The 14,471-nt window shown below is 50.6% G+C and overlaps 3 protein-coding genes and 1 non-coding gene across 5 annotated transcripts in view; 2 read left to right on the top strand and 2 right to left on the bottom strand.

The window, feature by feature from the left end:
• Positions 1 to 3,347, top strand: part of fam53c (family with sequence similarity 53 member C) — a 20,872-nt gene extending 17,525 nt beyond the window's left edge. For both annotated transcript variants that reach the window (XM_005947727.3, XM_042213963.1), the window contains 2 exons: positions 64 to 1,076; positions 1,479 to 3,347. In XM_005947727.3, coding sequence (XP_005947789.1) covers positions 64 to 1,076; positions 1,479 to 1,763 — 1,298 coding nt within the window. In that variant the 3' untranslated portion in view covers positions 1,764 to 3,347. The remainder of the gene's footprint in view (positions 1 to 63; positions 1,077 to 1,478) is intronic.
• A 2,261-nt stretch (positions 3,348 to 5,608) lies between these two features.
• LOC102302723 (heat shock protein beta-11) lies at positions 5,609 to 6,825 on the bottom strand. Its single transcript, XM_005947724.3, has one exon. The coding sequence runs from the start codon at positions 6,823 to 6,825 to the stop codon at positions 6,175 to 6,177; it is 651 nt and encodes a 216-aa protein (XP_005947786.1). The 3' UTR covers positions 5,609 to 6,174.
• Positions 6,826 to 8,256: 1,431 nt separating this feature from the next.
• trnaa-agc lies at positions 8,257 to 8,329 on the top strand. Its single transcript has one exon. It is a non-coding gene; the product is annotated as a tRNA-Ala (tRNA).
• A 502-nt stretch (positions 8,330 to 8,831) lies between these two features.
• On the bottom strand, positions 8,832 to 12,321 carry ccdc65 (coiled-coil domain containing 65). The gene is made up of 8 exons (XM_005947725.2): positions 11,986 to 12,321; positions 11,677 to 11,844; positions 11,423 to 11,592; positions 11,137 to 11,287; positions 10,905 to 11,063; positions 10,418 to 10,636; positions 10,225 to 10,344; positions 8,832 to 10,061 (listed from the first exon to the last, which is right to left on the bottom strand). The coding sequence occupies exons 1-8, from the start codon at positions 12,112 to 12,114 to the stop codon at positions 9,792 to 9,794; spliced, it is 1,386 nt and encodes a 461-aa protein (XP_005947787.1). The 5' UTR covers positions 12,115 to 12,321; the 3' UTR covers positions 8,832 to 9,791.
• Between the last annotated feature and the right edge of the window lie 2,150 nt (positions 12,322 to 14,471).

Genomic DNA, 14,471 nt, shown 5'->3' with positions numbered 1-14,471 from the left:
TGTGTGTGTGTGTGTGTGTGTGTGTGTGTGTGTGTGTGTGTGTGTGTGTGTGTGTGTCCTCAGAGAGCAGCTACTGGCAGCTCTGCCCTCCCTCCAAGTCCGGCCTGCAGGGGGGGTTGCTGAGCTCTAGTTTCCCGCCCGGCCCCTCGGTGCTGGTGCCGCCTGATGCTCACCTGCAGGAGGGTGGCGACCCCCTGGACGGGGCCCCTTCTCAGCCGCTGCCGCAGCACCGCCCCCTGGCGCCCAGCACCTCAGCGTCCGAGCTGTCCCTCCCCGGAGCGCCGGTGCCCCCTCCAGGCCCTGGACCCCCACCCCCCCCTCCTCCACCACCCAAACGACACTGCCGCTCGCTGTCGGTGCCCGAGGACCTGTCGCGCTGCCGCTACACGTGGCGGCCCAGTGCCTCGCGAGTCTGGACGCCCGTCAGCCGCCAGCAGTGCCACGGTGGAGCAGGGGGAGGGGTCACAGGGGGAGGGGTCGCCGGAGGGGGTGTAGGGGTGGGAGCGACAGGGGGCGGAGCCTGTCCTCTCCGCGCCCCCAGCTCCTCCCTGAACTCGTCGCTGCACTCCTCGTCCAGCCCCACCTTTTTTAGCCTTGCGCTGTCGCCGGACTCGCCGCTACCGTGGAGCTTCCCCTGGGACCCCAGTGAGGCAGCGGCGGGGGGAGGAGCCTGCTGCTGCTTCTTCCCCTCCCCCTCCTCTTGCTCCTCCTCTCCCTCCCCACTTCACCCGCCCCCGCCTCCTCAGCGGCGTTTCTCCCTCTCCCCGGTGCTCATCAGAGACTCTGCTGCCTCCACCTTCCTGCCCCCACCTCCAGCGCCTAGCCAAGCGGCAGCGGCGCCTCCACCTGGCTGCGTCACGACGGCGGGCGGCGTGACCGCGGGCGGCCCTGTTCCCGCCTCGCCCTCATCGGCCTGCAGCACGCCGTCGTCTCTGCGCCGCAGCCTCCCGCCACAGCTACCGCGCTGCCACTCGCAGCCATGTGACCTGCTGCTCCTCAAACCGGGTCTGAAGAGACGCCGCGACCCCGACAGACCCTGCGCCCGGCCCGTCCTCGACTTCACCAAGATGACACAGGTAATAAAAACACGCTGCTGGTTTGTTTTCAAAGAACTGAACGGTTTACTGATCGACAGGCGAGCGTCCAGTCAGTCAAGTTATTTGTAAGCACACAGCTGAGCCGCCAAACCCCAGATATTGGAGGGGAGTTCTGGACTTTTCCAGAAGGACAAACGAGGGTCGGAGGGTCCACACAGTCGATCTCAGATCGATCATTTACATTCAAAACGTTTAACGCCATCGAGTCTGTCGAGTTCTTTCTAAGTAGATCTGACAGTCGTCAGCGTGACAGTGAAACGAGAGTCCATGTTTCCTGAAACTAGTATTAGCTCCGCCTCTGTTGCGTTATTGGCTGTTCAGGTTGTGTAACGCTCAGACTTCGAGTGGCAGATTTACAGCTGTGAATGTTTCATCCCGCAGACACGCAGCATCGACCCGCAGTGTCTGGAGCGTGGCGGCGGCAGGCTGGCCTGCGGCGGCGACCTCTGCATGGGCATGGAGCCCTTCATGGGCGACTTCCGGGGCTCCTGCTCGCCGGCCGAGTGCCTGGGCAGGACCAGCATCGGGCCGCTGAGCGAGAGCGACGAGGAGTGCCGCGAGGACGACGAAGGAGAGGAGGAAGCAGACGAGCGTGAGGCGGCGCAGCAGGCGGTGTTCGAGCGGGACTGTACAGAGCTGGACTTGAACTTAATAGAAGAAAACTGACGTATTTGTAAATGAAGGCTGTTCTCTGTTCTTTAGTTTTATTTTGAAATTATCTAACCCCCCCATCCCCACTTCCTGGACCGCCACCATCTCAACACTCGGCGCCTCCTTGCCACCAATCAGCAAGGCTCTCAGGAACAACACCTTCTCTCATTGGACGAGCTGATCGACACGACAGTGATGATGTGGCTGCCGCCGTTAAACGCTCACCCGGAGCCTGAGGCGCCGTCGCCCGACGCTCTGCCTCTGAGGCACAGAGTTTCCTCGCCTCAGGCCTTCAAGCGCCATGCCGCAGCAGCGTCCTGAAACAGCATCACCACGCCGACCCGAACCAGAACAGAACCCCGAGCTCGTCTTCCTGAAACGTTCGAGTACGAAACGTGTCAGGTGACGTTCAGGAAACTAAAATATGGATCAGGTACCGAGGAGAAACATTTAGTCTGAAGGGTCTCGGGGTTAAAGGTTAAACTTTGCACTGTAGTGTTCAGCACCACAGGGGGAGGGGTCATCACTTCCATCACACGAAAAAGAACCAGAATAAAAAGCGAATACGTTTGTAAATATATTCAGAGTTCCACCGACTCTCCAGGAGAGCTGTGGTACCGCTGCTCCGCTGCAGCGTGAAAACATCGTCAAGGTCAGAATAAACAAACCGGGGTTCAATCTGCTCTGACCTCTGACCTTAGAGAAGAACGGGACGTAGACTGAGCGATATTTCATCCCTTCGGCTTCAGGCTCCGTTGTAAACGCAGGTCGGCGTTTCACTTGGACGCCGTCCCGTTTCACAGAGGCGACGCTCAGCGACTCTGCGCTCGTTCCTGAGGCGCTGCCGTTTACAATCGAGCGTGTTCGCTTCATCGTGAAATCTGATGTCACACACACACCTGTCCGGTCACGTGACCTCGGCGTGGTGATGCGTTCAGGCTCCCGGCGGCCGTGCTGAGCGCCGGCAGCCACTGATGCTGTTGTTCACCTGAGTGTTCACAGATTCCTGCTGCACACACCCCAAACCCCCTCCCCCCCCCCGTGTGTGTGTGTGTGTGTGTGTGTGTGTGTGTATTCATATCTTTGTGGGGACCGTCCCCTCGACTTTGAAGTCATGTTTGAGACTCAGAACGTGGTTTTAGTGTCAGGGTTACAGTTCGGCTACGGTTAGAGAAAGCATTATGTCAGTTATGTCCCCACAAGTATATGAGTAACCGTGTGTGTGTGTTCTGGCACTGACGTCACAGTCCTGGTGGTCATGTGACTTGTATCCAGACAGTTTGACGTTTCGGGCAAACAGGTTGAAGAAAGCGAGCTCGATCCACATGAAGGAGTGGACACGAGCTGATGCGAACAGACGTCGGCGTAATGACAAACACTTTGAGACATTAGGCTAACACGGAGGGGGTGGGGCTTATAACCCACTCGGGGCCATAGACTCCCAGCTCACCTGTGTAAATCATTAGTATTATCAGGGGCCTCTTTGACTGACAGGTGCTGACATGCTGTGTGGGTAATTGTACTAACAGACCATCCAAGAAGCCCGAGCTCCAGTTTTTTGAGGAAGTTGTCAGGACAAAGTAAAGTACGTCTCTAATATTTGGAGTGCACGTTGCCTCTTTTCCTTCTGTGTGACTGCTGGACTTTATGAAGGTTTGTCCCAGCAGGTGTAGCTGTTGGTGTACCAGTCGCACACGGTTGGTTTGGTTACAGGTGCAGTGTTATAGGTCAGCGAGAGTTTTCTGTGTTACAGCAATTACACATTTCTGTGAGTCTGGATTCAGTCTGGATGCTCAGAAACATCGTGCGCTGTGAACATGGAAACGCTGGCTGAAAAAGTGACTTTGCTCTCATTCTAACTTGAAACCCTCAAAAACACAACAAAAACAGTCCTCTGAGCGTCCACTTCGTTCTTTACAGTTTTGTATGTGTCACGTTTTTGTGTCGTGTGCCCCACAAAAGCTCAACGCAGTAACTATATGAGACTTGACTTTGTTATGTGTTACACGTACGTGACGCTGGGGGAGAAAACAAGTTAAAGCTAGTGTGTCCGCTCTTTACCGTTTCCATTATTTTGAAAAAACATCGTTTTGCTCCAAGATCTCAGTTAAACAGCTGCACTCCACCATAAACAACAAACTGTTAATGCTAAGCGCTAACTAGCCAAGCTTAGCAGAGCAGCAGTAGCCAGAGGAGTATCTGATAAAGTCATGTGGGTAAATTTAATGAAGTAAACTGAGAGAGTAATGCAGATGTTGTATTTATTTCAAAACACTGTGTAATATTTATTTATTTTGTTAGAGTGTAAGACTAAGGTTTAGTTTGGCTCAAACTTTAGCAATACTTTAGCTTGTGTAGTTACTGCGATCTGCCTTTAGGGGGCAGCGCTGCAATCTCATTAACAAATAGTTTTTTGTGGGTTTCAAACTCATCGATGATGAAATGCAAAGTTTCACTTTTTGTGACAGTTTGTACATTTTCGTGTCACATGTAATATCTGCTGGTGATTCTGTGTTAGCACTGATGAAGCCAGTATTTCAAATTTTCAACATATTCAGAAATACAGTCGTCTTCCTCTGATGCTTCACGTTTATGCCTTTAGCATGTTACCTTGGCATAAAAATATAGAAGCACAAGAATCTTAGAAAATGTTGGATGGGTTTCACTGAATTCTTTAAACCAACGACTCCCAAAGTCCAGAGTGCTGAGGCCCACTGCAAAACCACAATCTCACATGGGCCTCTAAAGGTTAAATCCTCATCCTAATAAAGTGACAAGAGTGATGTATTACCTTGAAATAGCACTTAAAAACTTAAATAGCACACACTGTTGGCTGTACATTGTTAATGCTACCCAGGCATATCACAGTTTATGGCTAAGGTGTGGCACTGGGACACAAACTTTAATACAAGAGCTGTAAATTTAGGCGAGAGTAATGACTAATATCACAAACAGCCTTTTATTATTATTGTTTATATGAATATGTTACTGTACACACTTGTAATTTTCAAACTGAATTTCAATTAATGATGCGGCCTGCCTACAATATCTTCATAGCCCACCAGGGGGCTCCAGTCTGCATTTTGGGAGTCACTGATTTAAACAATCATTATGAACTTGAATTTGCATTAAGAAATTGTGTTTATTCATTAAAGATGTTAGGATATATTAATTGAAGATGATTAAATCACCTAACGATCATGAAAAACGCCTGTGACACGAGAATAAATTGGCAGAGGTACGCCAGGGTGCTACATGTTTAAATTAAAGTTGTGATAGGTGTCACTTAGAAAGTCCTGATCAGTGCTGAAGGTAAGAAAAAAAAACAAGGCTACAGGTTAATTTTCCCAAACTTGTGAAAGGAAAAACCCTAAATTCATACTGTGTCCCTGTAACACAATTAAACACAGTGTCCCCATTACACACATAGGAAAGCACACACACACACACACACCCTTCCCGCCCGCCTCCTGGTTTGGTTCGGTTCTGTTGATTGGTCCATAACACTCAGCATAAGCCTTAAGTAAACATACTCTATTATTCTGTAAACATTAAAAAGAAAAAAAGACGAAACTAACAGAGAAGAAAAGGAAACGTGTACTGTAGCTGTTACATTTTTAGTCCTTCTGTTCATTTTCTGCTGTTTTTCTTAATATTTCTAATCTGATGTCTGAGCACGGCGAGACTGTCGTCATGAACGCATCGTGTTTGAAAAAAAAAAAAATGAGAAAAGCTCCGTGACGAGGAGGAGGAGCCGTGTACAGAGTTAGCGAGAGTCTCGGACATCTCTTGTCTTTTAGAAAATGTTTTTTATTGTATGTGATTTCAAAAAAATGACGACATGGCAATTTGAAAAGCAGTTTGTGAATAAATTAAGTTTATTGAGAATTATTTTACAAAGAAAGGGGAAAAACTGGTGTCTCGTGTCTTTATTCGCTCACAGTCACAGGTTAAAGGAGCACGCCGCCAGTTCATGGACGGTCCAGGAAGCACATGCAGGTTCAGTTCTTATTAAAAATGGGTTAACAGCAAATGTCAGGAAAATGTTGAAGGTTCTTTAACTTCAACTCAATCAGCAGCCAGATGTTTGGAGCTCAGACACGGGTGTGTGTTCAGCCCTGACACAGAAAACGTGTGCCAGAGAAACCAGTTTAAAAGAACTTTACCAGTGCAGAGAACAGTGATGAAACCAGTATCTGGGCAAGGTGCGAATATCTAAAGACTGTTTAATAAAGTATTAGTGCGGGGGTGGGGGATCAGCTCCATGTCGCCTCCGTCTGGCAGATAAAGCTGCACCAGGGAGACGGAGGCGCTTCACTGTTCACGTGTAGGTGATGAGTCATCGCTGAAAGCTAAACTTGACAGTTTATTACAAACAGTGAAAAACGTTCCCGTAAAACTACAGACCAAAGACTGCTGGGAGGCTTCAGTTTTTCTCTGTGGGGGTGCTCTCTGAGGTGGGGGTGCCGCTCCCCTCTGCTCCAGCACTGGAGGAGGAGGCGGTGACGGCCGGGGCTGAGGTGAAGCTGATGGGGACGATCCTCTCCTTCCCGTCGTTGGCGGGGTTCTCCCGCGGCGCCTGAATCTGCAGCTGGCCTCCCAACAGCGAGCAGGTGACGGCCTCGGGGTCGACGCCGTCCGGCAGGTTGAACTCCTGCCTGAACTCCTGGCACTTGTAGGTGTAGCAGCCCTTCCCGTCCTCCCGCTTCTTCTCCGTTCTGCCACTCACCCTCAGCTTGCGGCCCACCTGCTTCACCGACAGCTCCTCCGGGGAGAACTCCTTCGTGTCCAGGCTGAGGGCAAAGGTGGTGCCGTCCCTCCCCAGCTCCTGGAAGGCGATGGGCTTGAAGACCCCCGTGCAGGAGGATGTCTGATCGATCTCCTCAAAGATCTTCTGGTGCAGCCGCTCCATGAACTCGATGCTCTGCTTCATCTCCTGCATGTGACGGATCATCTCCCGCTCAATGTGGTAGAAAAGCGGCCGGGTCTCAGGCCACAGGCTGCGGACGGGCCAGTGCAGGTCCAGGAAAGGCGTCATGGCGGCGGGGGACATCTGGATGACACTGGGGCACAACATCCTGTTATCCTGGAGGTGGAGGTGGTGGACGAGCTGCTTCAGTCTCAAGTCTGTCTGCCTGATGGCCGTCCTCCCTGCTGTTTTTATACGCTGACCACCGCCCACATGCACCCACCCACGGAAAGTTCCAGCTACATTCCTGTGTGTGTGTGTGTGTGTGTGTGTGTGTGTGTGTGTGTGTTCACCTGCTGTATAAAGACCATGACTGAGTCCTGCAGCAGAAATAGAACAAAGCTGAGATGTGTTGGCATGTGGCAGCTGAACACACACACACACACACACACGCCTGTATGTCTGTCTTTGTGGGGATTAATCATGACTCGCCACAAAAACAGGACATTTGAATAAAGGCTTATTTTCATGGGAAATAATATGGTAATAATCATTTTCATTATTTCTAATGAAAAACATAAAGAAGACCTAAAATTAGATATGGTGATAAGTCTTTGTACAAAAACAAAGTCGCCCAGGAAAAGCGTCCAAACATGAAAAGTCGCGTGAAACAGTCCCAACATCAGACTGAAGTTTCTGTGTGTAATCGTCTGCTTTTATAGAGGCAAAAACAGTCCCCGTGTGAATGCAAGGACCCAGTTTTATGGGTTAGTCCTGACATGAGACTAACGCTGGTATTTTATGAGAAGAGGGTCATCACTTGAGAAGAAACGGTATGAGGTAAAGTACACAGAGCTGTATGTCATAAGCAAAAATGATCAAGCTTGAACTGAGTAACGGTCGATGTAGCGTCACAGGGTCAAATGTCCTCAGAAAGTTTAAACCTGACACAGATAGATCACACACACACACACAGGAAGTCGAGTTTCCACCAGGTCTGTAACCCTGATCTGCCTTGTGGGGCCCTGTTCTGTCTGTAACCATACCTGGGTCCCCACTTTGCTGCTTTGTGAACACATGTACCGGTATGTCCCCATAACACAAGGACACACTGTGTTGGTAAAACTGTAGTAAGGGTGCCGAGAAGCTGGACTCGGGGCCAGCATGGAGACGGGCAGCGGTCACGCTCTTTGTTCTTCAGCTCGGCTCTGCTGGCATTAGTGCGACTTACATCCAGCTGTTTGGGGCTCACCTGGGAAGCGCCCGCTCTAACGTTTAATGACGCTGTTCTGCGTTAATAACAGCTGCTGAGTTTCAGCCGCCTCTGTTCGTATTTCTGTTAAATGGATGTTTTTAAACCGTCTCACAGTTTAAAACGCTGCTGAGTGACGTCAGCCTCCGCCTTTATCCTGTGAGCAGATCGCACTGAGCTGTCACCGCCATCATTTCTATTTTTGCCTGCATTTTTTCCGCTCCTCCCACCCTGCTGTTTCCCGGCCAATCACACGTCGACATGAGCCTAATCACGTGTCAGCGCCTCATCTGACACGTGGCGTTGAGCTCTTTGAATAGGACGTTTCCCGTATGCTCGCCGTGAGCGGGGGATTAGCTCAAATGGTAGAGCGCTCGCTTAGCATGCGAGAGGTAGCGGGATCGATGCCCGCATCCTCCACGTTTTCTTACTCCTCCGTGTTTTGGTCCCTGTGGATCTGTGCCGCCCTTTGGACTCTGACCCGCGCGTGGATTTCGGTTTGGTTGTGTTTAAGCTCAGGTACATTTTACATTAAAAACACTCTGGTGGGGTACATAAGACATGAGGTAATTAACTCACTGCGTGGATAATTGTAACTGTGGGCTCACAGTCTGAAGCACCGCTGTTGCTGTGACTCAGCACTCTGTAAATAAAATTATGGAATTTAAATGATTTATTTAAATAAAGAATTTATATTTCAAATTATTTAGATTTGTAGTATTAAATATTACTATGACACACGGGTAATTAATTATAACAAGTTGTAAAATAAAATAAAGCTAAATTTAAAAAAATATGGAAAAGTACCCAAAAAAGCAAATAAAGTATTATTTGAATATGAAAATAAAAGAATATATAATGGACGATGCAGTAATAAATACTGAAAATAAGCAGTTAATAAATAAATCCCCCCGCTGGCTCCTTCGGTTTTCTTGTACATTTATTCAGATGTTATATAAACACAGCAAATAAGAAGATTTCATGTATTCCTCAGTCACACACTTTCATTAAAAACAAGTCTAAATGCAGGAAGAGGATTTGGTTTGCTGGCCTCAAACCCTTCTTTGTGCTTTCCACTCGGGGGCGCTGTTCACCTGCAAACATTAGCTGGTGAACAGCTTGGCTCACAGCAGAAACAGTTCCTGTAACTTCTCCACCCTCCATCACAGTCAGAACATCGGATGAGAAATAAACCCGACACCACAAACCATGAAAAGATCAGCAGATCACGTTTCCCTCACCTGCCAGGCCCTGATGGGCGTTAGCAGCGGTAACCAGGTGAGGGTCACTTCAGGTATTCAGGTCAGTGAGTCACCTTTGCTAAGCTCACCTTTTTAAAGTTGTTTTTCCTCACGGTCATGTTTTTCTCTCTTCTTTTTTGTGTGTTTAATTCGCCGTATGTGGCGCTACCTGCTGGGTGTTATTCAGAGCCACACCTGTGGGGCCGACCAGCAGCCACGACCCGAAGACCCCCAAAGACAGCAGCTGAGACCAAAACCTCGTCAGGAAAAGTTTACGGAAGTTATATCATGCTGTTTATACTTCCTGTTTATCCAAGCTGGTACCTGGATGCTAACAAGTGAGTGGCTACTTCCTGGTGAAACTCTGCCCCCTGGTGGTGGGAGTGTATAAAAAGGCTTTGCACAGATTTCTGTTCCTCACCCAAAACAAACTTGTCTGTAGAGCGAGCTAATGTTCAATCAGAGCAGCAAACACTTGGAAACTGGAGAACATACAAAGACTTTCACACAATACTCGACTAAAAGTACTCAAGTATACTGCAGGCCGGTCCCTCCTATATGGACACGCCCCTTTAGCAAGAAAGCTCAAAGCACATCAGGAGTCGTCCTGCTGGTCGTCATAGCGAACACATTTTAATTAGTCACTGCTTCAAGACGGCGTGGGCAGCTTCGATGACCGTGACGTGGCTCCTACCCCTCGCAGTAGCAGGTGTGGTGCTGGTGGTGGTTGGAGCTCGGGCCACGTGTAGTGGGGGCAAGTGGGCGTGGTGGTCATGCTGACGCAGCAAAAGCTGCAGCTGTTCGTTCTCACGCCTCAGGTCCTTGCTGTGCTTCCTCAGAGCTTCACGCTGCAGCACAGCGCTGCTGCTGCTCCGCCGCAGCTGCTGCAGTTCTGGGAACCTACAGACGTCCTGCAGACCGATGGACAGGTGAGCTGACAACTGTCTGCAGGCCATATTGTACCTGTGGGGGAGGAGCTTCCTGGCACTGTGCTTGTTTTAGAAGCTGCACACCCACCTGGGAGCTCGCTAAAGTTAAACTAAAAGGATACAGGTTGGGGAAGGCGGAGCCTACCTTTGCTGGCGTGTCCTGTTGGCACTCGTCTGTGCGTCGTGATGATGATGATGTCAGTAACGTGTCGTGTTGCGTCTCCAGCCGGTGGCAGATGTCTGCGGCCCGTAGAACCCTCTCGCCCTGAAACAGCGGAGCACACGGAGGGTGAGAAGCAGTTCCGACAGGTGATGCAGACAGGTGAGGCGGGCTTCACCTTGGTGACGACGGCCTGCAGGTTCTTGGCGGCGGCGTCACCCTGGACGGCGAGCTCGGTGAGCCTCTTCCTCGCCGCCGTGTGCGACTGGGTCAGGTGGTCCTGGAGTGCGTGAGACCTGCAGTTGAGCTCATGTATGGTGGCGGTCAGGTCCTCTTCCAGCGAGCTGTTTTCTGCCTTGTTGGAGATCATCTTCTCCCTCAGCCTGCGGACGGCGTCCTGACAGGAAGTGAGCGAGCACAGTGAGTGCGTGTTAAAACGAACACGTTTACAGTTTACACACAAACTCCTCCTTCAAACAGCTGCAGGCATCATATTAGGACTTAAGGTATTTATTAGGGGGCGTGGCCTGAACGACTGATAATTCGTTTCCAGGACTGTGTTTGGCTCACCCGGGTCAGCTGACTGTGGATGTGACACACCTGTGACACACCTGTACGTATGAGCGGAGCTCAGAGACAGGTGGAGGTGTTGTGAGCGCACTGACCTCCAGCTTCTTGGTGGTCTTCAAGTCTTCGCTGATCTTCTTCTGGTTGTCTGCGAGCTGCTTCTCGAGCTGCGTTACCTTGACGATACTTTTCTGCAGGTGCTCCAAGCTCGTCTGGGTGGCGTCACTCACCTCCTCCCTGCCCTCCAGAGCAGCCACCTGTGCACAGAGAGGGGTCAGCGCAGCCGGACGGGCCTGAGAGGTAGAGGGAGACCACGGGCCGGCGCCATACCTGCTCCTCCAGAGAGCACGTGTACATCGCCAGCGTGTCCTCGAGCAGCATCCTGATGTCATTCATGGCGTCCGTGTTGTGCAACTCCGCCGTCAGGGTCAGCTCCTGCAGCTGGATCTCCTGCTGCTGAGACTGCTCCAACATCTGCTGCCTGAAACGCCACACAGGGTCAGAGGTCAACACAGCTCCACCGGCTTCAGGCCACCGGATCATGTGACTCTGACTTTAGCTCACAGGCTTGGAGGAGGCGCTGACGGCAGGTGAGCGAGCGCAGCATACGACTCACCTCTGAGAGCTGACGCTGGCGCTGACGTCCTCCAGGGCACGCTCCCACTGCTGCTGCAGACCCTGCAGCCGTGCGGCCTGCAGCGCCCACAGCGCCTCCATGTGGTGCAGGTGGCAGCGCTGCATGTGCGCCTCCTGGCGCTCGGTCTCCTGCACGTCGCCCATCAGCTTCTGCAACACAAACGGGCAGGAGTCTGGTCAGCGGGGTAAGACGAGTGTGGGAGGCGGGGTGAGCACAGGCGAGGGGCGGAGCACCTGGACGGTGCTGTCCAGGTCGTCCAGCGTCCTCTCAAACGTCTGCTGGAGCACGATGATGTCATGGCGCAGCTCGGCATCCCTGGTCTGGCGGAGGATTGCCCTCCAGCCGTCGTGGAGCTTCAGCAGGTTCACAGCAGTGTTCCTCTGCTCCTTCTGCAGCTTGTCCTACAACACACACACACACACACACACACACACACACACACACACACACACACACAGTGTGAGGCGTTCAACAAGAGCCAGCAGCAGAAAGTCAAAGAGGCCACGCCCCCTACAGTGATCCAGGTGTTCCCTCTGTGTCACCTTCAGGAACAGGCCGAGCGTCTCCTCCTTCTTCTGCTTCAGCTCCTCCTCAGCCTGAGCGCGCTGCTGCAGGTGCACCTGTCTCTCCTCGTCAGACTTCCCCACGCTCTTCTTCATCTTCTTTGGCATGATGCCTCCTCGTCTCCTCGTCACGCTGAGAGGACAGCAGGTGGAGAAGGATGTTAGCTCCTACGGGTATTTGTGAGAAATAAGACCTGCAAACATGAGCTCATCGGGTTTAAGCTCCTCCTTTCAGAGTTACCACCTGACCCCAAACCAGCCTGTATATAAAAGATGGAAGTAGCCTCTGTCCTGTTAGCACGCCGGCTGCTGCACGTGTGGTGTTTCAGTCAGAAGGTTCAAGGTTCTTTATTTGTCACATGCATAGTTATACACAGTGAAATGTAGCCTGACACGCTCCTCGACATGTGCAAAAATGGGGGGGGTAGGAAGAGGAGGAGATGATGTTCTTCAGCAGCCTCTCAAACACCTTCATTACTACCGAGGTCAGTGCAACTGGCCGGTAATCGTTCAGGGATGAGGGTTTGCTGTTCTTGGGCACAGGGATGATGGTGGATCTTTTGAAGCATGTGGGGACCACAGACTTCGCCAGGGACTCGTTGAAGATGGAAGTGAACACACCTGCTAGCTGGTCAGCACAGCAGCGCAGCAGACGGCCGGTGATGCCGTCTGGCCCCGCCGCTTTCCTTGTGTTCACTCTCCTCAATACCGCAGTCCATCTTTAAAGGAGTTCAGTGACTTTTTATCTCCCATCTTGAAGCTGTCCACGTCGTTAATAATTGGGGGTTTTAACATGCAACATGATGATGACGCTGACCTGCCAGAGGTTTTCTTAGCATCATGGACTCTTCATTTCCCACAGCATGCGTCCGGCCCCACTCACACCAAAGGACACTCTCTGGACCTCGTTTTATGTCGGACATCCTCGTATCATTTTTAACCCGTCTATTTATTGGCCTCCTTCTGTTCGTCATGTTTTTAGCTCGCGCACCTTAAATTCCTCTACGGCTGCTAACGTTTCTGATGTTTTTCATTTGTTCTGCCTGCTTCTAACGATGTTGATTTATTAACAAATGTTTTTAATAATTGTTGTCTTTCTATTTGAGATCATATTGGCCCCGTTAAAGCTACACTAGCCCTGTGTGAAAAGCCTCTCCCTGGACAAACGACAGCATTTGCTGTTTAAAGCGTGTCTGTCGTAAAGCGGAGCGTTTGTGGAGAAAAACTCGTTGACAGGTTCATCTCCTTCCCTAATCATGACTACAGGGCCCTGCACGGTGTAGCTCCAGCTTACATCGGTGAGCTTCTTCATCGCCCCAGCAGGTCCCTCTTGCGACCAGCTTGCTGTCCAGCACACAAGGCTAAAAGCAGAAGGTGACAGAGCGTCAGTGGCTCCCTTTGATCTGTGGACTCGTCTCTTTTAAAAAGCAGTTAGAAACGTATCTGTTTAAACTTGCTTTTGGTTGATTTCGTTTGTTTGAGGTCGTGTGTCCATTTCTGCTTCTGTGAAGCACTTTGTGATCTTATCTTGAAAGGTGCTATATAAATAAAATTTTACTTTACTTTTATTCCACCTTCAGGTTTCTGTGCAGCCACACCACCATCACCCTGGTAAAGAAGGCCAGCAGCAGCTGCCCCTCCTCCGTGTCCTGAGGAAGAAGAACCTGGACCAGGAGCTGCTGCTGACCTTCTCCCCTCCTCGGTGGAGAGCATGCTCCTCCTGCCTGCTGTTTGTACTCAGGGCTGGGTTTGGATTAACGATTTTCCAGAATCTCAGGTTAAAGCTCACAAAATTTCAACAAACACCAAACAGCTAAAACAGCAAACCAGAGCAGATTCTGCACAAAGACGTAAACACAAAGCGCACGTCAGCCGACAGCCGCAGATTGTGATGCGTCCGCGCTTCGTGTTTACGTCTTTTTTTGCGCTGGAGTCTGAGCTGCAGGTTTGTCTCTCAGACCAAAACTGACCGAACCAGCAGCAGAAGAAGATCCAAACGACACTTCACATAAACATCGTCATGAATTCACTTTGACTTTTGCTGCTTTCCTTCCAGCTCTTCAGTTTTTGTTCCACTGCAGAATATTTTAAGGTTATTTGCTATAAACAGCCAGGACAGGAAACTCTGCTTCATGTGTGTCTGTTTGATCCTGCTACTTTGACTCAAAGGCCTCTGCTGTGACGCTCACGCCTCGATGAAGTCTCACAGTGTCAGCTTCGCTTTCATAGATATAAAAATACTGATGGATGATCAGAATGATCATATATGTGACTGAGGCTGTAATAGAGTGGATTGTTGCCCCCCAGTGGTAAAATACAGAAGTGCCTGTTACAGGGCTAGTTCTTGGTTGACCAATATATAACAACAAAAAAGGGTAGTTTCTGCACCGCTAAGAAACAACAAGTTAGTGTGTGATGTCCTGCTGTTCAATAAAGGCACCTATCCACGTCCTTCTGTCCTGATC

This window comes from Haplochromis burtoni, unplaced genomic scaffold (assembly GCF_018398535.1).
Source record: "Haplochromis burtoni strain Fernald_Lab_line unplaced genomic scaffold, NCSU_Asbu1 Contig_505, whole genome shotgun sequence".
Taxonomy (NCBI): Eukaryota; Metazoa; Chordata; class Actinopteri; order Cichliformes; family Cichlidae; genus Haplochromis; species Haplochromis burtoni.
Note: the sequence above shows the minus strand (reverse complement) of the source record. Positions and strands in the feature narration are given on the sequence as shown.

Excerpts from the sequence above, each read along its gene's own strand:
- LOC102302723 (XM_005947724.3), bottom strand. The coding sequence starts at position 6,825 with ATGTTGTGCCCCAGTGTCATCCAGATGTCCCCCGCCGCCATGACGCCT.
- ccdc65 (XM_005947725.2), bottom strand. The coding sequence starts at position 12,114 with ATGCCAAAGAAGATGAAGAAGAGCGTGGGGAAGTCTGACGAGGAGAGA. Across the intron at positions 11,845-11,985 it reads CGCTCGGCCTGTTCCTGAAG|GACAAGCTGCAGAAGGAGCA; the intron begins GTGACACAGAGG and ends TGTGTGTTGTAG. Across the intron at positions 10,637-10,904 it reads AGACCACCAAGAAGCTGGAG|GACGCCGTCCGCAGGCTGAG; the intron begins GTCAGTGCGCTC and ends ACTTCCTGTCAG.